The sequence below is a fragment of the Myripristis murdjan genome, chromosome 24 (genome assembly GCF_902150065.1).
Source record: "Myripristis murdjan chromosome 24, fMyrMur1.1, whole genome shotgun sequence".
NCBI classification, from domain to species: domain Eukaryota; kingdom Metazoa; phylum Chordata; class Actinopteri; order Holocentriformes; family Holocentridae; genus Myripristis; species Myripristis murdjan.
Genome location: NC_044003.1, coordinates 24,509,088 through 24,528,584, shown reverse-complemented (window position 1 = coordinate 24,528,584; position 19,497 = coordinate 24,509,088). Strand labels below are relative to the sequence as shown.

Sequence of the window (19,497 nt, the reverse complement as noted above, 5' to 3'; positions counted from 1 at the left end):
AGAGACCGGACTAATTACCACTCTTGGGCTGCTCTGTTCTCCCACACACGGCATAGCATCACTCTGCTGCAGCGGGCTAATGCAGGTTTGAGCTGAATCCAGCCTGCTCTGAGGATGTGTCCCACAAGACACTCTGACTGACGTGTGAAACACACTCCAGGATCATCTCCATTATCGCTTTCCTTTCACTCTCACTGGGAGGGTGGGGTTGCATATATGACAAGATGCCATTATATATAGATTTTAGCACTGTGATTAGATTTCACAAGTTGATAGTGATTGTTGACACGCCTTGCAAAGTTTGGCTGCAATGAGCAAAATTGTCATGGTAACCAAAAGAGACATGGAAAAGAGCTTGGTCTTTTCTTTGTTAGCTGTCAGCCTGTATGACTATATGAGCAAGGAAAACCCTGGTGCTTCTATTTTGAACTTAAAGCATACAACAGAATCTCTCTGAAATCTGAGTGTAAGTGCACTTTCTCATCATCGCCCAACAGGCCAAGCGATCATCCTGATGTACATAAAGCCAATTGCAGCAGCTTTTCTGTGAGTTAGAAAGAAAACACAAGGGTGCTTATAGTGTCCCCGCCATAGGATGAAGGATGGTTGTGTCACCAAGCTCCCAAAGACGCTCTTAAATTTTGCTGCAGTGACAAACTCAGCATCTGTTTGGCGTTCCAAATAACACTTCTCTCTCCCTGGTTCCCTCCAAGATGGAGGATTTAATGTCTAAGCCTCCTGTCAACCCACACAGTGACACTTTAAAATAGTGCTGCTATTTCTTGATTTTCCCCCATTTTTTTTTAAGCGGTTTGTAGGGTGAAATATAAGACGCCTGCCCTGATGACAAAGACCGTTGTAAATCTAATGTTAAATGCAGCCCCTTGCTCCCAGTGATCTCTCTATCCCCTGCAACAGCCAAGGTGTCAGCTGGTCATTGTTAAGCCGGTTATGATTCAGTTTTAACCCATGTCAGAGCTTTTGTTCAGCCAGCGGTCTCAGTTCTCAGCTTACCATTTAAACCACTAAGCTCATCCATGTGGAAGTCCATTGAGTTTTCATTTGCTTGCATCAATTTGTTCTCACTAGGCTGCGTCATTGGCACACTGATGCAAGAAACAGGCTAAAAGCACATAGGAAGTTAGTGTGTGTAGGTTGCTGTGTACGTGTGAATGTGCCTGGGTGTGTTTGCGTGTGCTGCTGCATGAAACTCCGCGTGGAATCTCACATGGGAAGCCAAAATCTGAGTGAAGGACACAAGTGTGTGATCTCGGCTGTGTTATTTCTGTCAGGGAGACGTGAGAAAATTGCTGAATTACATTTAGCAACGCTGTGATTATTCCGACTGACTGTTTGAGCTGTGAAGCCATCACAGGGCTTTCTCAGAACGTCATGGCAGCTGTCCAGACCCCCTAAACATGATGGATGAGAATCTTGGAGAGCGTGGATTGTGTGAGGTCGGTTACAAATGGCTGGGCTGTTGCGCTCTATGAGGACACTTGGCTGCAGCCATCAAATCGTCTGCTGCTTTGTAATACAGCAGCGGACCAGTGGGCAGGGAACCCTGCCAAGATGAAGTCAGTGTTTGTGTCCGGGACGGCCTCTACGGACTGAAGTCCTTTGGCGGTCAACGAGCTCGCTTTGTGTTTCATTCAAAATGTGGCAATTTGAAAGGCGAGCACTCATGCATGTAGCTGCAGCTTGTTTTGTTTTTCTCTGTTGGAAATGTAGAAGCCAGCAATCAGACATGCACCTCAGGAGGGGCTTGAGGACTTGACGCAACGTGACAGACGTTTTCACAAGGCTGGCATCTAGAGCTCCATTCACGGGCAGTGTTTATCTGAACAATCAAAATTACATTTCTTTTCATTATTGATATAGACGTTTTTATCCAGAAGGGAAAGCAGAGCAGTGCAACACTCAGGGAGAAATAAAAGAATGTTTGTAAAGCGGTTTGCTTGAGGTGTCTTCACACCCATGTTGTAATCACGTAGTACAATTTGACGAGTGCACGGTCCATTCAAGGTTGCTTTCATGAGGTACAAAAGTATTTTAAAGACAAGGCTGTTACATCTATGAAAAGAATACTTTCATTGGACTTGGTTGAATTTGCTATGGACACTTGATAGATAATTGGACGGTATTATTGTCAGAGTAGAATTTGCACCATTTTTTCACTTTAGTCTATTCCTCGTTCTTCTTTATTTATTTATTTTTTTCATGTCCATTTTGGAAGCAAAATTATCTGTTTGTGTGTGTGTGTGTGTGTGTGTGTGTGTGTGTGTGTGTTCATGACTGAGGGAGACAGAGAGTGCGCACACACAGCAGTAGCCAAGTAGCCTCTGGGCCTGTTCTGCGCTCAGCTTGATTTCATCAGTGGGGGCAGAGATATTACTTGAGCAGACACATTCATCTGGACTAAGGCACAGTGAGTCAGCCTGGGGAAGCTGCAGGTGAAAGAACTGACAACGAAACATATTTTCATAACCAAGGTCTTGAAAGAAGGAGGGGGGTGGGGGAGGGGGGGTAGTAGCAGGAAGCAGGAAGGGGTAGAGAGTGGGGAGTGGGGAGACAGGAAGAAAACAGTCAAAGGGAGAAATGGGAGAATGTATAGGGCTTTGTCTGAAAACCCCAGCATTCGTTTCAAAGGCCTAAGGCTGTAAGTTGTCATTTAAAAGATTTCTCTGCAACAGCCCAGTTCATATTCCCCCTCTCTGCGACCTGTTCATTGCTGCAGCGCTGCTCTGTGGCGCCCACTGTTTGGATCCAGGATTCACTATTCACTATTGGGTGAATATATTTTCACAAATACTAACATAAAGGCTATTTTTTTTTTCCACCCTCATGCCACCCTCATGGCAGTGGTCCAGCTGCAGCAGTGCAGTTCACTCAATGTTTTATGTGTTTCAATTGGAAAGGCAGTTGCAAGGGTTTGTTCTCTCTCCCTGTCTCTCTGTCTGTTTTGAAATGTGTGTTTTCCTTGAACGAAACTACAAAAAAAAAAAAAAAAAACAAGCCACAGCTTAAAGTGCATTTTTTTTTTTTTTTTTAGAAACAATATAGACCATTTCCAGCCAGCGCCTCACTACTTTACCTTCAGTCTTCAATACATGTTTTCCTTTGTAAGAATGATTTGTTATTACTTGATTTAATTGGGTGGATTAAAATCAATTCCCTCCACCAACAGCAAGGATCATAAATCACACAGCAGCATAGTTTTGTTTTAAAGCTGATGTATCATATCTATACAGCTGGACAGGAATCGATCATGAAAATGCCCATGAATCTTGTTGACAGGTTAAATGGTATTTACTCTGCAAAAAGTGAAGTGCCGACTAACTGGCTCCCTTTGCAACAGTGTTTGATACCCTTGACCTTTCTATGTTTGCTGCTGCAGTAGCCTCTTAAATTATCAATGAGGAAATCATTGAACCAAGGTAAGGCGGACTGAATGCAAAACAAGTCTTGCATCTCTTTCAATAGACCCGACTCCGCTGGTGCTTAATCTAAAAGTTTAGTTTGTTACAGACGGAATTTCTGAAATTAATGGACACGGTCATTCAACACAAAAAACGAGGCAAGGATGTTACAGGAAAGTGATTAACAGACAAACTTGTGATTATAACTCATATTTAGGATTTATGGGGGTTCTAAATGGAAGTGTAAAATAGGCTTAGTGCTCTAAATGGAAGTCACCTTGGACAAGAACATCAGCAATGCCAGTAAATGGCAATAATGATAAGCAGTTGCGCTATAAGCTTATTAATGTGGTCAGGCTGGTCTTACTAATCCCTTTCTCTTACATTTGATAACAGAGGCAGAGAATGACTGCATGTCACCTTGCTTCACTTCAAAATCCCTCAGATCCTTTTTTTTTTTACCAGTCTTCTCAGTCATGTTGGCTTTGTGTGTGCCAGTAAATTGTTACCTGTTTTACTGTTTGTTTACTATTTGTTTGCACATCATGAAAGCGATAGAGCGTGAGGAAGATGAAGCTCGCACATCCTAATACGCTCCCGTAGTGCTTTAATATCACTAGACAATATTTGGAGCCCTCCCATGGGCCTCTTTCATTTTGTCTTACAATATTAAAACACTAGGGGAGCAAAGAGTGCGAGCACAAGTTTGTTTGTTGTTGTTTTTTTTACATGTATGCTTTTATTAGCTCTGCACCTGAACAATAGATGACAGGGGGACAAAAGGGAATTCAAAGAAGTTTACAGTAAGAGTCGTGTTATATTCTTTGTTAATCTGCTACCGTGTGCTTGTGCAGTATACAGTCTCCTTCAGAACTCACAGTGTAGCATTTCATAGCCATATGATGACATGTGGGCGTGTGTGAGCATTTGCTTGCTTGCGTACTCCAGCGTACATATGTCTCCTTAAATGGGTGTTTGTTTCAGTTAATAACACAGACAGGACTGCTGTATTCTTTCCTAATGACTGTGTATTGTGGTTTATTTTCTTTCTGTTTTACAGCTCCCATCAACCCTCATCTGAGTAAGTAACGTGCATCTCACTTAGCATGTCTCTTCAGAGAGTGAGCTGCTTCTGTCACTTCAGAGTCTGGGAGAACAGTGGGGGGACGCAAAGTAACTGCATGTCCCGTAGAGATGCGACTCTTTCAACATGTCACGCTGCAGCAGAACACCCCTGCTAAGTACCCTTAAGTAGCACTAAATGAAGTATGATGCATAAGACTCCCTGGTAGGACTTCCAAGCCGACCTGCCTCTTACAGTTTGACGTGTTGAGGATTTGAAATCTCTACAGGACATACAAATTATGTCATTTAGTGGACAGAGTGCATTTGCCTGAGAGGGTTTTGTGTGTGAGTGTGTCCATGCGTGTGCACTCGTGTGGGCGTGCGCTTTGTGAGCACAACACGTGTCCTATGCATGTATTTGTGCTGCTTGTGCATTTGTTCTTCAGTGTTTCCTCCCACTTGCGACATCATTGAGAGCCGAGCTCCTTGATGGAGCGCATACGCACACTTCATCGGACAAACTTTACAAATTTGCATTATTCACGCTTTGAGAGTGCACACTCATCTTTGTTTGCTCCGCCGCAGTGGGCTGTTGTGTATTGTGGTTTATTTTTTCTTTTTTTTCTTTCTTTTTTTTTTTTTTTTTCGGTGGGTGTTCACATAAACATTGCCAACATAATAACAAACATCCTAATCACCAACATCATTATCCAAATCCCCGAAGGAAGCATACTATCTTACCTGCATGCCTTCTCCTCTTCCCTCCTTCCTCAGCCTATCCTCCAAATCCTCCTATCTCTCCTGGGCGCAGAAGGCGAAAACATTTAGCTTAGCTCACAGAGAATGGGGGCGTTAGTGTCTAGCGCCAGGGGCTAGACCTCCATTTAAATCTGCATGCCTATGAGGAGAGGAGTCAAGAGCTCCAGCAACCCAGCCCCTTCCGTCTCTCTCACTCTCTCTCTCCCCTTCTCCCATTTTCTTTTTCTCTTGCTCTCTCTCTCTCTCTCTCTCTCTCGCTCTGTCTCTCTCATCTCTTAACTCTCTCTTTCCCTCTCTCTTGCCTTGTAGCATCAGTGCCCTCCTCCCTCCCTCGGTACATCCACCCACACCCTACCTCTCTCCATGTTCCCTCCATTACCTGAGCAAAAGCTGCAGATTCTGCTCCTCTCAAGGTCACCACTCCAAACTGCTCCCAGCTACGTTTTAATAAATCAATGAATATTTATCAGAACGCATGCCTGCATCCTGAATCTAAATGCTCCCTTTTACTATCTCTTTGAGGATGCTGTTCTACAGCGGTATGTCCTCTGGTTAGGTGTTTTTGCTGTTTTTGTTACATGGATTAAATAGAGGTGTTGACACTGATGATCCCGCCTCGTACATGCTCACTGAGGCACACCTCTCCATTTAGACTGGAATTTAGAGGGCTCTTTGCCTCTAGGCCCTCCTTTGGTTTCTGACTGTTCATCAATTTATTCTTTGTTAGTCATGATACATGTGACCCATCGTGACCTCATGCTGGAGTAATAGATTTTCAAGGGACCATACTAGTGATTTCACATTTTAGCTTCGTGAAAATGTATATACTTCATGTTTCTGCCCACCATTTTCCAAAGCAAGCAGGCGTATTTTAGAGCTCCAATATCATTTATCCAGCCCCTGATTTCCATTCATTCCACTACGATATGAAAATGAACTTTCAGAGACTTCAAACTTTCTTCGCACCTGTAAACCTTCACCATAATAAAGTCGCCCACATTAGTTTTCCTAAAGGCAGCAGCACTGTTGTGTTTTGATGACTTGAAATTGGGCGGACTGAAATGGCCCCCAGCTAGAGAATAGACAGCATTCATTTTCAAATTCAAATTTGAAAATTATGGGCTTTTTATAATATGTTGTGAAATCATCAGTACCCCATGCATGATTGGCAAAATGATTTGTTGCAATGTAAAATATGTGTAAATCATCGTAAATGAGTCAAACATTCAAAATCACTGGTATGGTCCTTTAACACAAATATATTTGTATTAAATATTTTGCACTGACACCATCAGTTTTGGATATTAGTGCATGACACCAATGTGCACTGTCATAGCATAGCTACTAATAATCAGTACTGATACTGTAGCCATGCATGTGCACACACAAATACACACACAAACAAACACACATGCACACACACACTGCCATGGGGTGTTTGCAGGGCACACCATATTCTCCATAGAGAGTTCCTCTTTGAACTGCACCAAACTGTATCTCATTACCAGAGAAAACCAAACACACTCACTGATGTCTTCACTAGAGGCAAAGGGAGGTCATATCTTAATTTAGAAATTTAGTACACCAGATTGTATGGTGTAATTAGGAATTTGCTGTTCTGCACATCCCCCTGAGACCCATATGCTCAAGGAACACTCATAAATATAAAGTGTAGGTGTCACACAGGTTCTTGTCAGTATAATATTCACTCTGTTTTGTTTTAATGTGAACGTGACACCCAGTATCTCCTCTCACTCACCAGGAGAATTCCACTGCAGCTTCGAGGAGGATGCCATCTGCATGTTCACCCAGGACAAGAACGATGATTTTGATTGGACACGGCACAGCGCCGCTACCCGCGACACCAAGTATACGCCCAACACTGGACCCAGTGGTGACCGCAGCGGCTCCAAACAGGGTAAGCAACCCTAAGAGCCCAATTGATTACTTGATTGATTGGTTAGTTGGTTGGTTGAGTGGTTGATTGATTGGTTAGTTGATTTATGGGCTAGTTAATTCACTGATAGAGCATTAATACCCAAGAGGCTAATAATACAATTTTATCCATGATTACAAATAAAACTTTGATCCCATAATCACAGTAAAGAATGCATGTTTGGCTATTATGGCTTTTAAACAGCTGTTAGATTACATACATAGGCCTAACAATTAGCAACAGCATCTATAATCCCTTAATCATAGGAACGGATATCCTAGTGTGTATTATGGATTTGATATAAAGTTTATTTTGCATAATAACAGTTGAAAATTGGAAAAAGCAAGAATGATTCCCTGATCAATAAAGAGTTAACATTATCAGCCATTCCTATTTATGATAAAATAGAATGATAAAAAGGGATTTATTTGCGTAGATTACTGAGCAATCACATTGCAAAATTATGGACCTACAGCAGAAAAAGAAAGCGATTGGAAACAATTACTTACACACCAAGTGCTGCTCACTTCAGTGCACACATTAAAGAAAGCAGCACTCAGATATTTCCTTTGTGCATGTAGTCTATGCATGCAGCATATGTGATTATAATATTATTGCAAAGTAATGTAGTCAGAAAGATAAGAAATCATTAACATTATATAGTGATTTACCTTTGTTACAATATGTGGGCAAGCACGCCACAAAAAAAAAATGCAAATTATTTCCAGAATAAGTGAAGTGTTGCATAATACATGATTTCAACTGTGTACTCGTTGTGTCACCAATAGCAAGTCACAGCATTATCTAACAACAGGCAACCTTCAACAAGATAATTGTGTTGCTGTGAATCTGCTGCCTTGTCCATGGGGAGTCAAAGACGTATGCAAAGTATTCAGTATGTTACTTATAGGAGTAGTATTTAACATTCAACAACTTGCTAAAAAGAAAGAAACTGGTATGGTAAGATTTCTTGACAAATCTGCATGAATCCTCTAATGGACGTTTTCTGTGTCAGAATATAGGTGGTAATTTTGTCTTTTACTGGAGTGTGGCAGCACCAGCAGCCGAAGCAGTAAATAATACATTGGCTTTAATCACCCTAATAGTTTCAAAATGTCCAGCATTTCATTACCAATCCCCATTCCTCTTTGTTGATAATTATCTGATATCCGATTCAAGCCAGCGAGATGTTCTATTTGAGTTTGGCTGGAGGGCGTGGAGCCGCTCGCAGGCTACCCTCCCCTTATGTGTGGCAGGGCAGAGATTGGTTTCAGATTATGTGGCTCAGACACCGTTAGCCTCACTGCTGTCACTGCTGTTGAGCACATATGTCAAACCAAGGGAGCATAAACATAACTCACTGTTATCATTTTGCTTTTGCCCCTGGTTATTGTGATTTGTAAAAGGAGAATTGTCCTTCATGGGCAGCTCTCCTTAACTCTGAAGCAGAAGCGTTCCTTTCCATCATGCTCTCACAGACTGGGTTAAAGCATTTGAGCATGACCAAACATGCTTTGCGTTTTTCCAGCATTTTCAGTGACAAACGATTTGTTGGTGAGTATAGCCATTATCAGGAGGCAGTCTGAGGGATTGCATGGCGAAAGCTCTCACATGCTTCTCAAGGGGCGCACACACCCTTTGTGCGATTTCCACTGAGGCAGAATGACTTTGTCTTGTGTTCATATTCAAATGTAGTGAAGCCCAAAAAGCATATAGTGCATATACATATCACATGCCACTTGTTTAAGTATTGCTCTGACAAGAGAGTTGAACTAGAACAGCAATCAGCAGTAACTTCGTTGAAAGGAGGCTACAACTTCCTGGATGTTTTACAAAATATTTTTTTTATGTTTAATATTGTATACATTTAAAATATTTACAGGCAAAGACTTTTATTTGCAATGGCCATTCATTTAGTATGTGCACCTGGATAGTGCAGATGTAATATGTGTAAATGTGTTGCACGTGTGCCTGTGTGTGTTTAAGGCTTCTACATGTACATTGAGACGTCCAGACCACGGAAGGAAGGGGACCAGGCACGGCTGGTGAGCCCGTTTTTCAACGTGGCACCCAAGAACCCCTATGGCATCACCAACCCACCTGCCTACTGCCTAGGCTTCTTCTACCACATGTACGGAAAGCACATAGGTAAGACACGTGCCTCATGTGCCTATCAGCATCCCCAGACTGGCTATTCATTTTCAGGGCTGGAGTTTGAGGTATTTCTTTTGCTCTGTTCCTTCTTTTGCAGACACATTTGTTGAAGTTGAAAATGGTATTCATCCATTTTAGAAAGGTTGATCTTAGAAGGCTGATATCCATTGTTCAGTGTTTCATAAATATAGATGATTATGTCATTTAAGGTGTTGCTTTTTGGCCAGCAGCTAGTTGCATTAATCCTGTACCATTCCTCCCCTTTCTTTAGATCCATTTTAGGGCGGAACATCTTCAAGGGGGAAATAAAAGGTCAACAGTAGATGTCACATAGAAACAGTATACATCATCTGAAAGCTGAGAACCTGAAGTTTCATTTGAGATGCAGCTCAGCACTGTCTGTCAAGTTATTCCAGTCATAAATCTGTAATAAACAGGTGCAGATATAATATGTGTAGATGTAGGTGCCCATTTATTTATCTATTTATTTAGAGTGCATTAGGGTTAGAAGATTAGGATGGACGTACATGATGGCCATTCTCATGCTCAATTATATGTCATAAGATGTTGCTGTAATTTTTAAATCAATACCACTTCTACACAAATTTGATGCAAACTTTAACCATTTTTGACCACTCGGTTGCAAGGTTTCATGAGGCTGTGATCATCCTAGTGGTCACTATAGGTCATTTTTACAGTGACGTCAAGTTTCAAAAAAATGGCCTCAATACAATGAAATGGCTGCTTTGGGTGCTAACATCATCACACATGAATTGGGTTCACTGAACCAACAAGAGTTTCAGCTTTCCAGTCAAACCCAATCTATGCAACTCTAAGACTGTTGAGGCCTCAGTCTGCACAAATACACTGTTTTACAATAGGCGGAAATAACACATTTGTACTTAATGCAAAAAACTGCGTGGTTTTTGCCCCAAACTGCATTGGATTAGCATAAGGCGGGCCTGTCTGTAAACAGGAGACTTGTGGGTACCTATAGAACCCCTTTTCATTCAGATGTTGTGAGGTCAGAGGTCAAGAGACCCCGTTGAAAAAGTTCATGCCACTTTATCGCTCACCAAAATTTAGCCTAACTTTGGAGCAATATTTAGTCCACCTTGCTGACAATCTAACATGATTTGCTTAGTGCCAACAGATTCCTTAGGTTGTCCAGTTTCATATGATACCAGTATCTTCAGTAAAAACCACCACGGCCTCTAGAAGCCCTCAAACTGTCACTCTAATACAGACACAAAACATGATGATTAGTTTGAAATGGGCTTAAGATTATTGTGTTTTTTGACCATGTTAGTTTTCCACTCTTTCTAATTTTCAGCTGTGTTAAGTGACACTCTCCTGGAAAAAAAGTTACACCGTTAACAATTTCACAATTAGCTAAATGTCAGCAGTATAAATAATCTTGGACTGAAATGGAATAATAATAATATTGGACTGATATTAAACATGGTATCAGCCTTATTAGTCCATTTCTAATTAATAATCATTCACTCCCATATTCTTGGTCACTGCTGTGTTTTTAAGGAAGTCCATTCTTATCTGTGTAAGTCAGTATGGAAACGCTAAAAGTTTAAACGACAAAGTAAAATGTGTGTTTGCCAAGCATCTGCGAGATGTATGATGGATTGGAGACATATACTGAGAGACAACACTGTTGCCTCCGTGTTTCCACTACATTCTCACGGCAGGGTTTTATAGATTTGAGAGAGCTATTGTTTGTGAGACAGAAAAAGCAGCAGTCACACGGGAAAAAAAAAAAAAAGGAAGGCCGGCACCGTTTTTTCCTGTAAGCAACGGAATCTCAGCAGTTTCCCGAGAGGTTAACCCCATGATGGAGTCGGGGGGATTTGTGCGAGGCGGGGGTCAGGCTGAGATTTCATACAAGTAGGTGTCAAATGTTTCGAGCAATGGATAAGTTATTTTGCAACAATGCTCTTCAAAAAGTGTAGTCTCAAAACCTGAGCCTTAGCCCTCACTTTCCTCTTTGAATCTAGATAACTTTGTCTGGAACATTTGAAGATGGTAGAGCCATTTCCCCGCTGCCTGTGAAGAGGCACTCTGTGGCTAATGTTCCGCTCTTAGGCTCCCTTCACAAGGGACCCAATCAGCCGACCGCAAGCACTCCTGCTCTGAGTGTGTGTGGGTGTGTGTGTGTGTGTGTGTGTGTGTGTGTGTGCATGCGTGCAAGTGTGGGAGTGGTGAGCAAAATTGGATCTCTGGCACTAAAGCAGCAGACTTATATTATGGGCCTCTAGTGGTGATATCTCTGTCTCAGTTTCTCCCTTTGTCATTAGCCACTGCACTGGTCTATATGTCAGCGCAGGTCTGCAGGAGAAAGCGAGAGAAAGCAGTGGGATGTGAAATCACGCACCCGTTTTAACTTTTTAAACATTTTAACCTCTGTCGCCGGTATCGATGCGAAGGCGGTGTCCTGGAAGACGCGCGCTTTGTTTTCGTTTCCATGGCACTCACGCCACAGGATCAAACCGGTGCGCTTGACTCAATATATGTGCATCGATGTGCCTATGATACGTGGGTTTTTCCCCTGGTGCCGATTTGAATTAAGCGTTTTTGCTTTAAAACTTTTTTCATTATCGCTATTCAGCAGCTTTGTAAGTGTAAAGAGAGGAGAGAACTGCTAGTGCTCCCCTGGCTTGTCTGAGCTAGATAATGCTGTGTGGTGTTACCTTGCCTCTCACATTACAGTCTCACTGTCTGGAGTTTGGCACTGAGGCATACTGCAAGGAGAATGAGTTTAGGTGTGAAAAGCTTTAGAGCTGTCTGTTGTTGGAGCAATGGTGCCTGCTTTACCACTCAGCACTGAAGCTAGGGAATGGAAGAGCCTCGCTTTAGACTGTAGACTTAGGCTATGTCCACACTAAGCTGGGTAAATTTGAAAAAAAGCATCTAGCTGGGTAAATTTGAAAAAAGCATATTTTTTTTCTTTATTTTGGCCCTCCATCCGCACTAAGCCAGTGTTTTCAACCTGAAAAAGCGGCTCCTCTCTGACAACACGCTGCAAAGTGTTTGAATTTGAAACAGCCGGCCTGGCATCACAGTGCGGAGGGGGAGACTGAGGAGTCGGAAAACAGCGGCATAGGATTATCATGGGATATAGAGTTGCAGATCATCATGTGAACCATGCTTTTAGATCTGCACCTGCTCAGTTGAGGACTTGGGATTGCATACCCAGTTGAATACATGGATTTTATTATTTAATATTATTCCTGAGTGCTATCTTCTTCATCCACCGTGATTTGAGAGTTCCTGAAAATCAATATGTCATGAAAAGTTTTATGTGTGTGAGCATACCGTGGACAGGAGAAATAAAAACTAAAGCTGGAGTCAACGAAAGAAAATCCTGGTCGACTGAAATTTGACCTACACTTCAGCCAGTTGACTGGTCAATGGAGGGGAAAAAAAAACAAAAAACAAAACAGGACGTCTGCACACTATAACGTGCACCGTAGCCGATCTAGTTAATCTAGAGTTCAGTGCAGAGCGTTTTTTTCCTACCTGATAACCTAAATGAATTATAAATGAACATAAAAAATAGGTTGTATCTTCTACAATCATGGACATGACATGATAGTCAATGTTTACCGCTAGATTGTGGTGGTACTAGCTCTTCCGGCCTAGGTGAAAGTCTTCTCCAAAACTCACCAAAATCACCAAAATCTTCTCCTCCAACATGTCTCTCGCCCACTGAGCCTTGGCCAGAGGGTCAGCAGTCACCATAATCTCAATCTGGATCTGAATATATAATCCATTGTTGTTTTCATTGTCAAAGCACCTGCTGTATTTGGCTTTAGTGTTGCTCCCCTTGCTCAGGGTTTAAGCCGCTGTCACTGGCTAAAGTGCAGCTTCAGAAACGTTTCAGCGGCCCACGTGGAGGCTGAGCCCAATATAATGTCCCTGCACTCGGCTAAGCAGCTAACGAGCTACATACCATCCCATAATGCATCTCACCTTCCCCATGTGTATTCCAGCGAATTGTGGTGCATTTGTTGAAAACAATCCTCTAAAGACGGACAAGAGCATATCGACCAACCAAAAGTCTACAGCCCTAACAAAAACTGAGGTCATGTTCTGATTGGATCGAAACCGCTCTTACATATGAAAGTAACTTTTTAATCCTCCAAGCAAAACCACTTGTTTGAGTCAGGAGAAAACAGCTTCTCAGTACAGAAAGGACTTCAGATGCTCAATTTCATGATGAATTCTACACTTAATGATGGCAGGAAAAAAACCCAATGAAATCGCTCATTTTAGTTTACAATCCCTTTAAGTGTTTTGGGGCATTTGGAAAATGGTCTGAAATTTCTGGTGTGTAAAGGCCATGTGGAAGTGTCCAGGTGGGGGGGGGGGGTCCAAACATCTGGAGAGAGGAGGAGCAGAGGGAGGTGGAGAGGATGTGAGGATAGAGGGGCTGAAGGGGGACTCAGCGGGGAGATGAGAGCTCCTCCGGCTCCCTGCCGAGGTTGAGTAGGCCGTGACATTTCCAATTTGCTCAAATTGATCGCCAGCCAGACTCCCTGTTCGCTGCCCTCCCCATCTGTGGTGAAGCCCATGCCTGGACTGTGGTGTGTTATGATGAATGGGCTAAATGTCAAGGACTTGAAACCCACCTCAGATACACCAGCGCCATGCTCCATTTAGTATTCTGCCTCTCCCGGCATGGGAGGAATTCTCCCCTCAGTTTAGGAATGCTGGTTTGTGATATTCAAGACGTTTCCCAACCAAAACATCACTGAGAGCCGGTAAATGGTTCAAATAATCTTTGCCGTGTCTCTCGTGGCCTCTTCTAACTTATTTTTGTGCATTTTTCAGCCTTATTTTCCCTTGTAAATCGTAATCCTAGGGGAATAGTTGAGGGCTTTTTTTGTATTTAGAACTGTGAGTCACAGAGCCATTGGAAGTGGCACAACTCCCTCTTGAAATGTGTTTGCTGGGAGTTTGATGTTCCCTGGGACTGTGCTGTTGAGGTGAGTCACAGTCAAGTTGTGGCACGGCAGCGCTGAGGGCCAGAATCAGTCGATAAGAAGTCTCGCCTACACTCTGACGAGAACAGTGGCACAGGCTCAAAGAAACTCCTCCATAGTTAGCTAGAGGGGAGATACCTGGGACAAGGTCACACTTAATTACAGAAGCGCACTTCAAAGTTTGCCTTTGGAGCCCGTGTCGTATTTGTTTACAGGATTAAGTCCTCCAGCGTAGCACACCAAGCAAGTCTGTTTTAAGTCTGACCTTCCGGGAAGTGATGGAGTCATCCTCTACATTAGCTAGGAGGGTGGCATAGCACTTCAATTCCTTTCTCCTACTATAAAATTGGAAATTTCTAGGTCCTATTCCTTACTTTTCAATACTCACATCGTTCTCTTCCCAGATCTCTTTTAAAATTTCACAAGTGTCTGCCACAGGTAGTCCTTGTAGAGGTGCTCTCCGAAGAATGTGCTACATATTCCTTTGCTCAGAACGTGATGACACCGACATAACTTCCAACGTTGCTCACGTGTTAAAAGAAAATGTTAAGTCGGCCAGCTTAGCGACGTCCCTCCCACATCCTGCACACTTCAACGGCGGATGAAACCACAGGTCATGTTAAGTGCAAGTGTTCATCTCTCACTGGAGATCGTAGCTGTTGTGGGGGAAAGAAGTGTATGCAGTGCTAATGAGGGGATAGAAACAGGGACGTATAGATCTCCCTCTCTGCCTCCCGCAGAGATGCGTTCGAGCCGGGCCGTGCAGTAATGAGGCACCTTGCTGAGGTGCGGATGCATCTGAAGCAAGGTAGCGATCTTAGTCATCGCTGTAGCTTTTCTTGCCAAGTCGTTGCAGCGCAGAGGTGCTGCTTCCCCTTCCTGGTGAAGCAGTCCTCCCTCGACTTCAGAGCTGCGGTCCCACTGAGCTGAGGAAAGCCTTGCTATTGTCCTGGTGCTACCCAGATTAAGGGCTCATGTGACTACAAGGCTACTGCTAATGGGCTATCTTCTCTCTCTCTCTCTCTCTCCCTCTCTCTCCTTCTCTCTGCATGGCAACTGCATACAATTGGTGGGTTGTGGAGGGGAGAGTAAGGGGTGCTTGCACTCAGTGTCATCATCTGACAGTTTTATATCAAAGCTCAGGGCCAGACAGGAGGTCACACTGAGGGGAGAGCCTTCACTTCAGACCAGGTGTAGTTCATTCTGTCTCAATAAGAGTCACCATTTCTGCATTGCTGATCAAATGTATTTCTCTGCAAGGGTTACATACTAATTCAGCTGAAATGGATTTGTCACATATCAAAACAGTTGAAATTTTAAAATTAGGGAGGGAACAATATGCTTATCTCATGATACGATTCAATATGCAATACGTGTTTCATGATTCAACACAACCACAAATTAAAAAAAAAAGTGCCACTGTGCAGAATTATGAATATTTCTGAACCACAACTCTTTCTAGCCGTGGCACTGGCTCTGCAAACAATTTCAGAATTATGTCACTGCAAAGTGCAAATAATAGGAATTTGCTGCAGAGCTTGAGAAGCTGTAATGTGATGGGCTGGCTGTCTCATTTATGATTACTATAGCAGAATAAAATATAGCCATTGTCATGATTCAGTTTTCTGCTCCATGATACATATTGTCATGCTTTTGTATTAAAATATATTGAATTTGGATACATTGTCTGATCCGTATTAAAAAATGAAGGAGTGGGTTTCAGCAACATATCCAGCAGTTGCTCCCATGCAGCACTGGACGAAATCCAAGTGAGAGGAAGATGAACAACACAAATAGTTTGAAACTAACGACAACTTAGGAAGCACTGTGCCACACAAGAACAGAATAAAGAATAAAGTATCTAGACTTACCAAAAGATTCTCTTCACATATTGCTCATTAGTGATAATTAAATTTCATTATTATGGGTTAGGGAATAATTTATCATTGCCTGCCAAACCCCAAATTAATAAATGTATCAATTCATATGACCTGCGTTTAACCTTTGCTACTGCTTCGGCTCTGCCTTGAATGCAGACGAATATATAAGTTTGCAATGCAGGAAGCAGAGATGAATTTTAAGTTGAAAATCTATCAAGGTTGACTTCTGCTTTCAGCCGAATATTGGGTGAGCAGCTCCGTGCCAGCTCATGTGCGTTTTGTCGCTCTGTAATGGGAGCGTGGTGCCGCAGGTGTGATATTTGTATGATTTCTGGCACCGTGTGTGTTTGTGCGTGTCTCAGTGAACGTACGCGTCTGTCTAACAGCGTCTCTCTCTCCGCCCGCTGTAGGGACTCTGAACGCCCTCCTGAAGCAGAAGGGCCAGACGACCTCTGAGGGTCCCGTGTGGTCGCTGAGTGGTAACCAAGGTGACCGCTGGAAGCAGGCTAAAGTCAGCATCCATCCGACAGCATCCTTCCAGGTGAGGCGGGGAAACTTAATGAGTCCAATACGCAGCAGCGTTGCACTTGTTGCCCTTTATATTCTTCTGTGTCTGCGCTTCTGTTTTTTGATGAAGGATTAGTTTCCATAGGGACTGCGTATTGATGTAGCACTTCACAAGCCTTGATATTAAGCAGAGAATTGGACAGGATGCATAGATATTATTTACCATTGGAAAAGCAATATCAGTCAAGCATTGCGACCAGGAAACGGTAATCTTTGAGAGCAGCAAATAAAAGCGCCGCAATATTTTGTATCATTTTTATAGCTGTAGCGGTGGAAGGTAATTATGACTGGATCCTCACTTTATGTCTCCTTTTTGCTCTCAGTTTTGTTTCTAATGCAGGTTGTGGCACCACAAGCGTTCTAAACTTTCGTTTTTTTTATGACAATTAAAAGAGCATTTGAAAACACTGGCCACATGCTGGGTTGTGATAGAGGGCAATTTAGCTAAATTATAGTGTGCTCTTGTTTTTACATTTCCTCATGCAGTAACGGTTATATCCTTGTTTGTGGGGCCATCACTGCTGAATGAACATGAGGAGAAACATGTTAATCTCTCTCTAGGTGGTACTCGAAGGTATCCGAGGCCCAGGCATCGAGGGCGACATTGCTATTGACGACGTCACGCTGGAGGAAGGGGAGTGTCGAGATCCACCGCCGAGTGAGTAGCAAACACGTTTCCACCCCTGCATCTGAACTCCGGGTTTGTGTTCTGCTCTACTTCAGCGCGACAAGGTTGAGAATTTACGAGGTGGGGGTCTGATCTCAGACAGTTGCCAGCGTTGAACTACCATCTCGTGGAGGAAAAAACTGTTGCCATAGCAACAGGGCTGTAATCACATGAATGATAGTCACACCGGCCGAGTGAAGCACTGTAATTGCGCTGCAGGAACAAACAGAGGGCAAAAACAGAAAACAGGACACAGAAAATAGCCTGCAATTGACAAGGTAATATTGGCAAGCAGACAAAGGCTGTTCCCTCACTGCGATTTGATTTAAATCCAGTTATTTATGGCACAAACAACACAGCTTCAAGACACTTATCAAACATTTTTTAAAGATATCATCTATTTTTAGCTTTCATGGCCATGGTGGGAAATATATAGGCTTCCAGCTGAGATGGAAAATCATTATTCTTGGCCCCTTAGCGTATATCTTTTAATTTCTGGAAGATTATTATTCAGTTTCTGTTTGGGTTACTTATCATAAAACAACAGGATTTGAACAGCAGATTTCCTCATAGATGGAGCAAGAATACGCAGTATACCAGGACAAAGCTGCAGCAGCCTGCCGTTCAGTGGCAGTATACAGTACATTTGGATCCATTATGATTCGGAGCATCAACATTGCTTCATTTGGAGTTAAGGAGTGGTCGCCTAGGCTGAGGACAGAGTAATGTTATGAATTATGCAATTCAATCTTAGATGATGAATCTTACATGACTTTATGTGATGTCAGAAGGAAATGTGGGGAAATATCCCATGTGGGGTGATTGGAGGTGACTTCTGAGTGACGGTCATACTTGGGAAGGATGGGTACGAGTCGCTGTTTAAAGATTCATGCTGATTTTTCTGCCGGCGGGATGGTTGTAGCCTAAACACATTTAAGTCATTAAAGTCACACTCCTTGAATTTTCATTGAGAGCGCTCCGATGTTCGAGGCAAACAGCACAAAAAAATTGTTTTGGTTTTGAGTTCAAGAACAAACACTGCTATGTGTTGTCTTTGCTCTTTTCTACCTCATTTACAGTTGCAGTGCTTCATGTGGGCGGAAAGTTTAGATTCTGGTGATGCTGTTGTTCCAGATAACCAGAATGGAGGAGTGTGCCTTTTAAAAGTGTTTTTTTTTTTTCCTCTGTGTGCTCTTATTCATGATTCAGATTTGTGGTTTGGACTATGTGATGTGATGCTGTTATTTTTTCATTTCCCTTTACTTCCTTTCAGATCTCAGATCCATGGCTCCGCCCACATCCTCCCATATATGGCTGCTCTGTGTCACCTTGGTGATGACCCTCCTGGAAGGTCAGAGGTGACCCTTCTGTCTGTCGTCTTGGAGGCGAACATTCAGACCCAACGTCTGTGAGCTAGTACCCTCGGCATCCAATCACCAAAGATTCATGCATTCTGAAAGCGGAAGGGGTCCGTCAGCGGGCCGCAGAGGGACACAAAGTCAATAAAAAGAGAGAAAAAATAGTGATTACGAAAAAAAAAAGTTACACAAAAAGTAATAAAGAAGATGCGCTAATTTTTTAAAGAGACCTCTTTTACAGAAAACACCCCTCGGTGCAGGACTGAACATCTTTATGAGCACAAAGACAGGTGGGAGATAAACAAGCCTGGACTTTGGTGAAAGAGTTCACAAGCGTCGAGGGAGGAGCGTTTGTAAAGCACAAGAACAATTTTGCCAGTTATGAAAATTTCTTTGGACCGCGGGGGGAAACTGAGTCACTGCTGACTTTTTGAAGAGGAAATCATTTTTTTCCCTGCTTAACAAAACATACGGAATCAGACCTTTCTCTGTGTATCTTTATCTTCATTTTTCTTGCACCAGATCTCAATCACCACCACTCGTTTTTCACTCTAGCCCAGCCTCACGTCACACCTCGGCATTTCTTTATCTGCTTGGTGCTGTACTGTAGGAAAACAAGAACTCTTGGCAACATTTAGTTCCCATCTGCTTATTCCCCTGTAGCTGCCTATGTATCTTTTAACACTGTGCTCACG

General features: G+C 42.8%; 1 protein-coding gene across 1 annotated transcript in view; it reads left to right on the top strand.

The window, feature by feature from the left end:
* The window catches only part of mdga2a (MAM domain containing glycosylphosphatidylinositol anchor 2a), a 168,836-nt gene extending 149,865 nt beyond the window's left edge, over positions 1-18,971 (top strand). Inside the window, exons 13-18 of the mRNA XM_030047533.1 lie at positions 4,480-4,500; positions 7,006-7,161; positions 9,166-9,327; positions 16,621-16,751; positions 17,339-17,435; positions 18,718-18,971. Of these exons, the coding sequence (XP_029903393.1) occupies positions 4,480-4,500; positions 7,006-7,161; positions 9,166-9,327; positions 16,621-16,751; positions 17,339-17,435; positions 18,718-18,806 (656 nt within the window). The 3' untranslated portion in view covers positions 18,807-18,971. The remainder of the gene's footprint in view (positions 1-4,479; positions 4,501-7,005; positions 7,162-9,165; positions 9,328-16,620; positions 16,752-17,338; positions 17,436-18,717) is intronic.
* Positions 18,972-19,497: the final 526 nt, after the last annotated feature.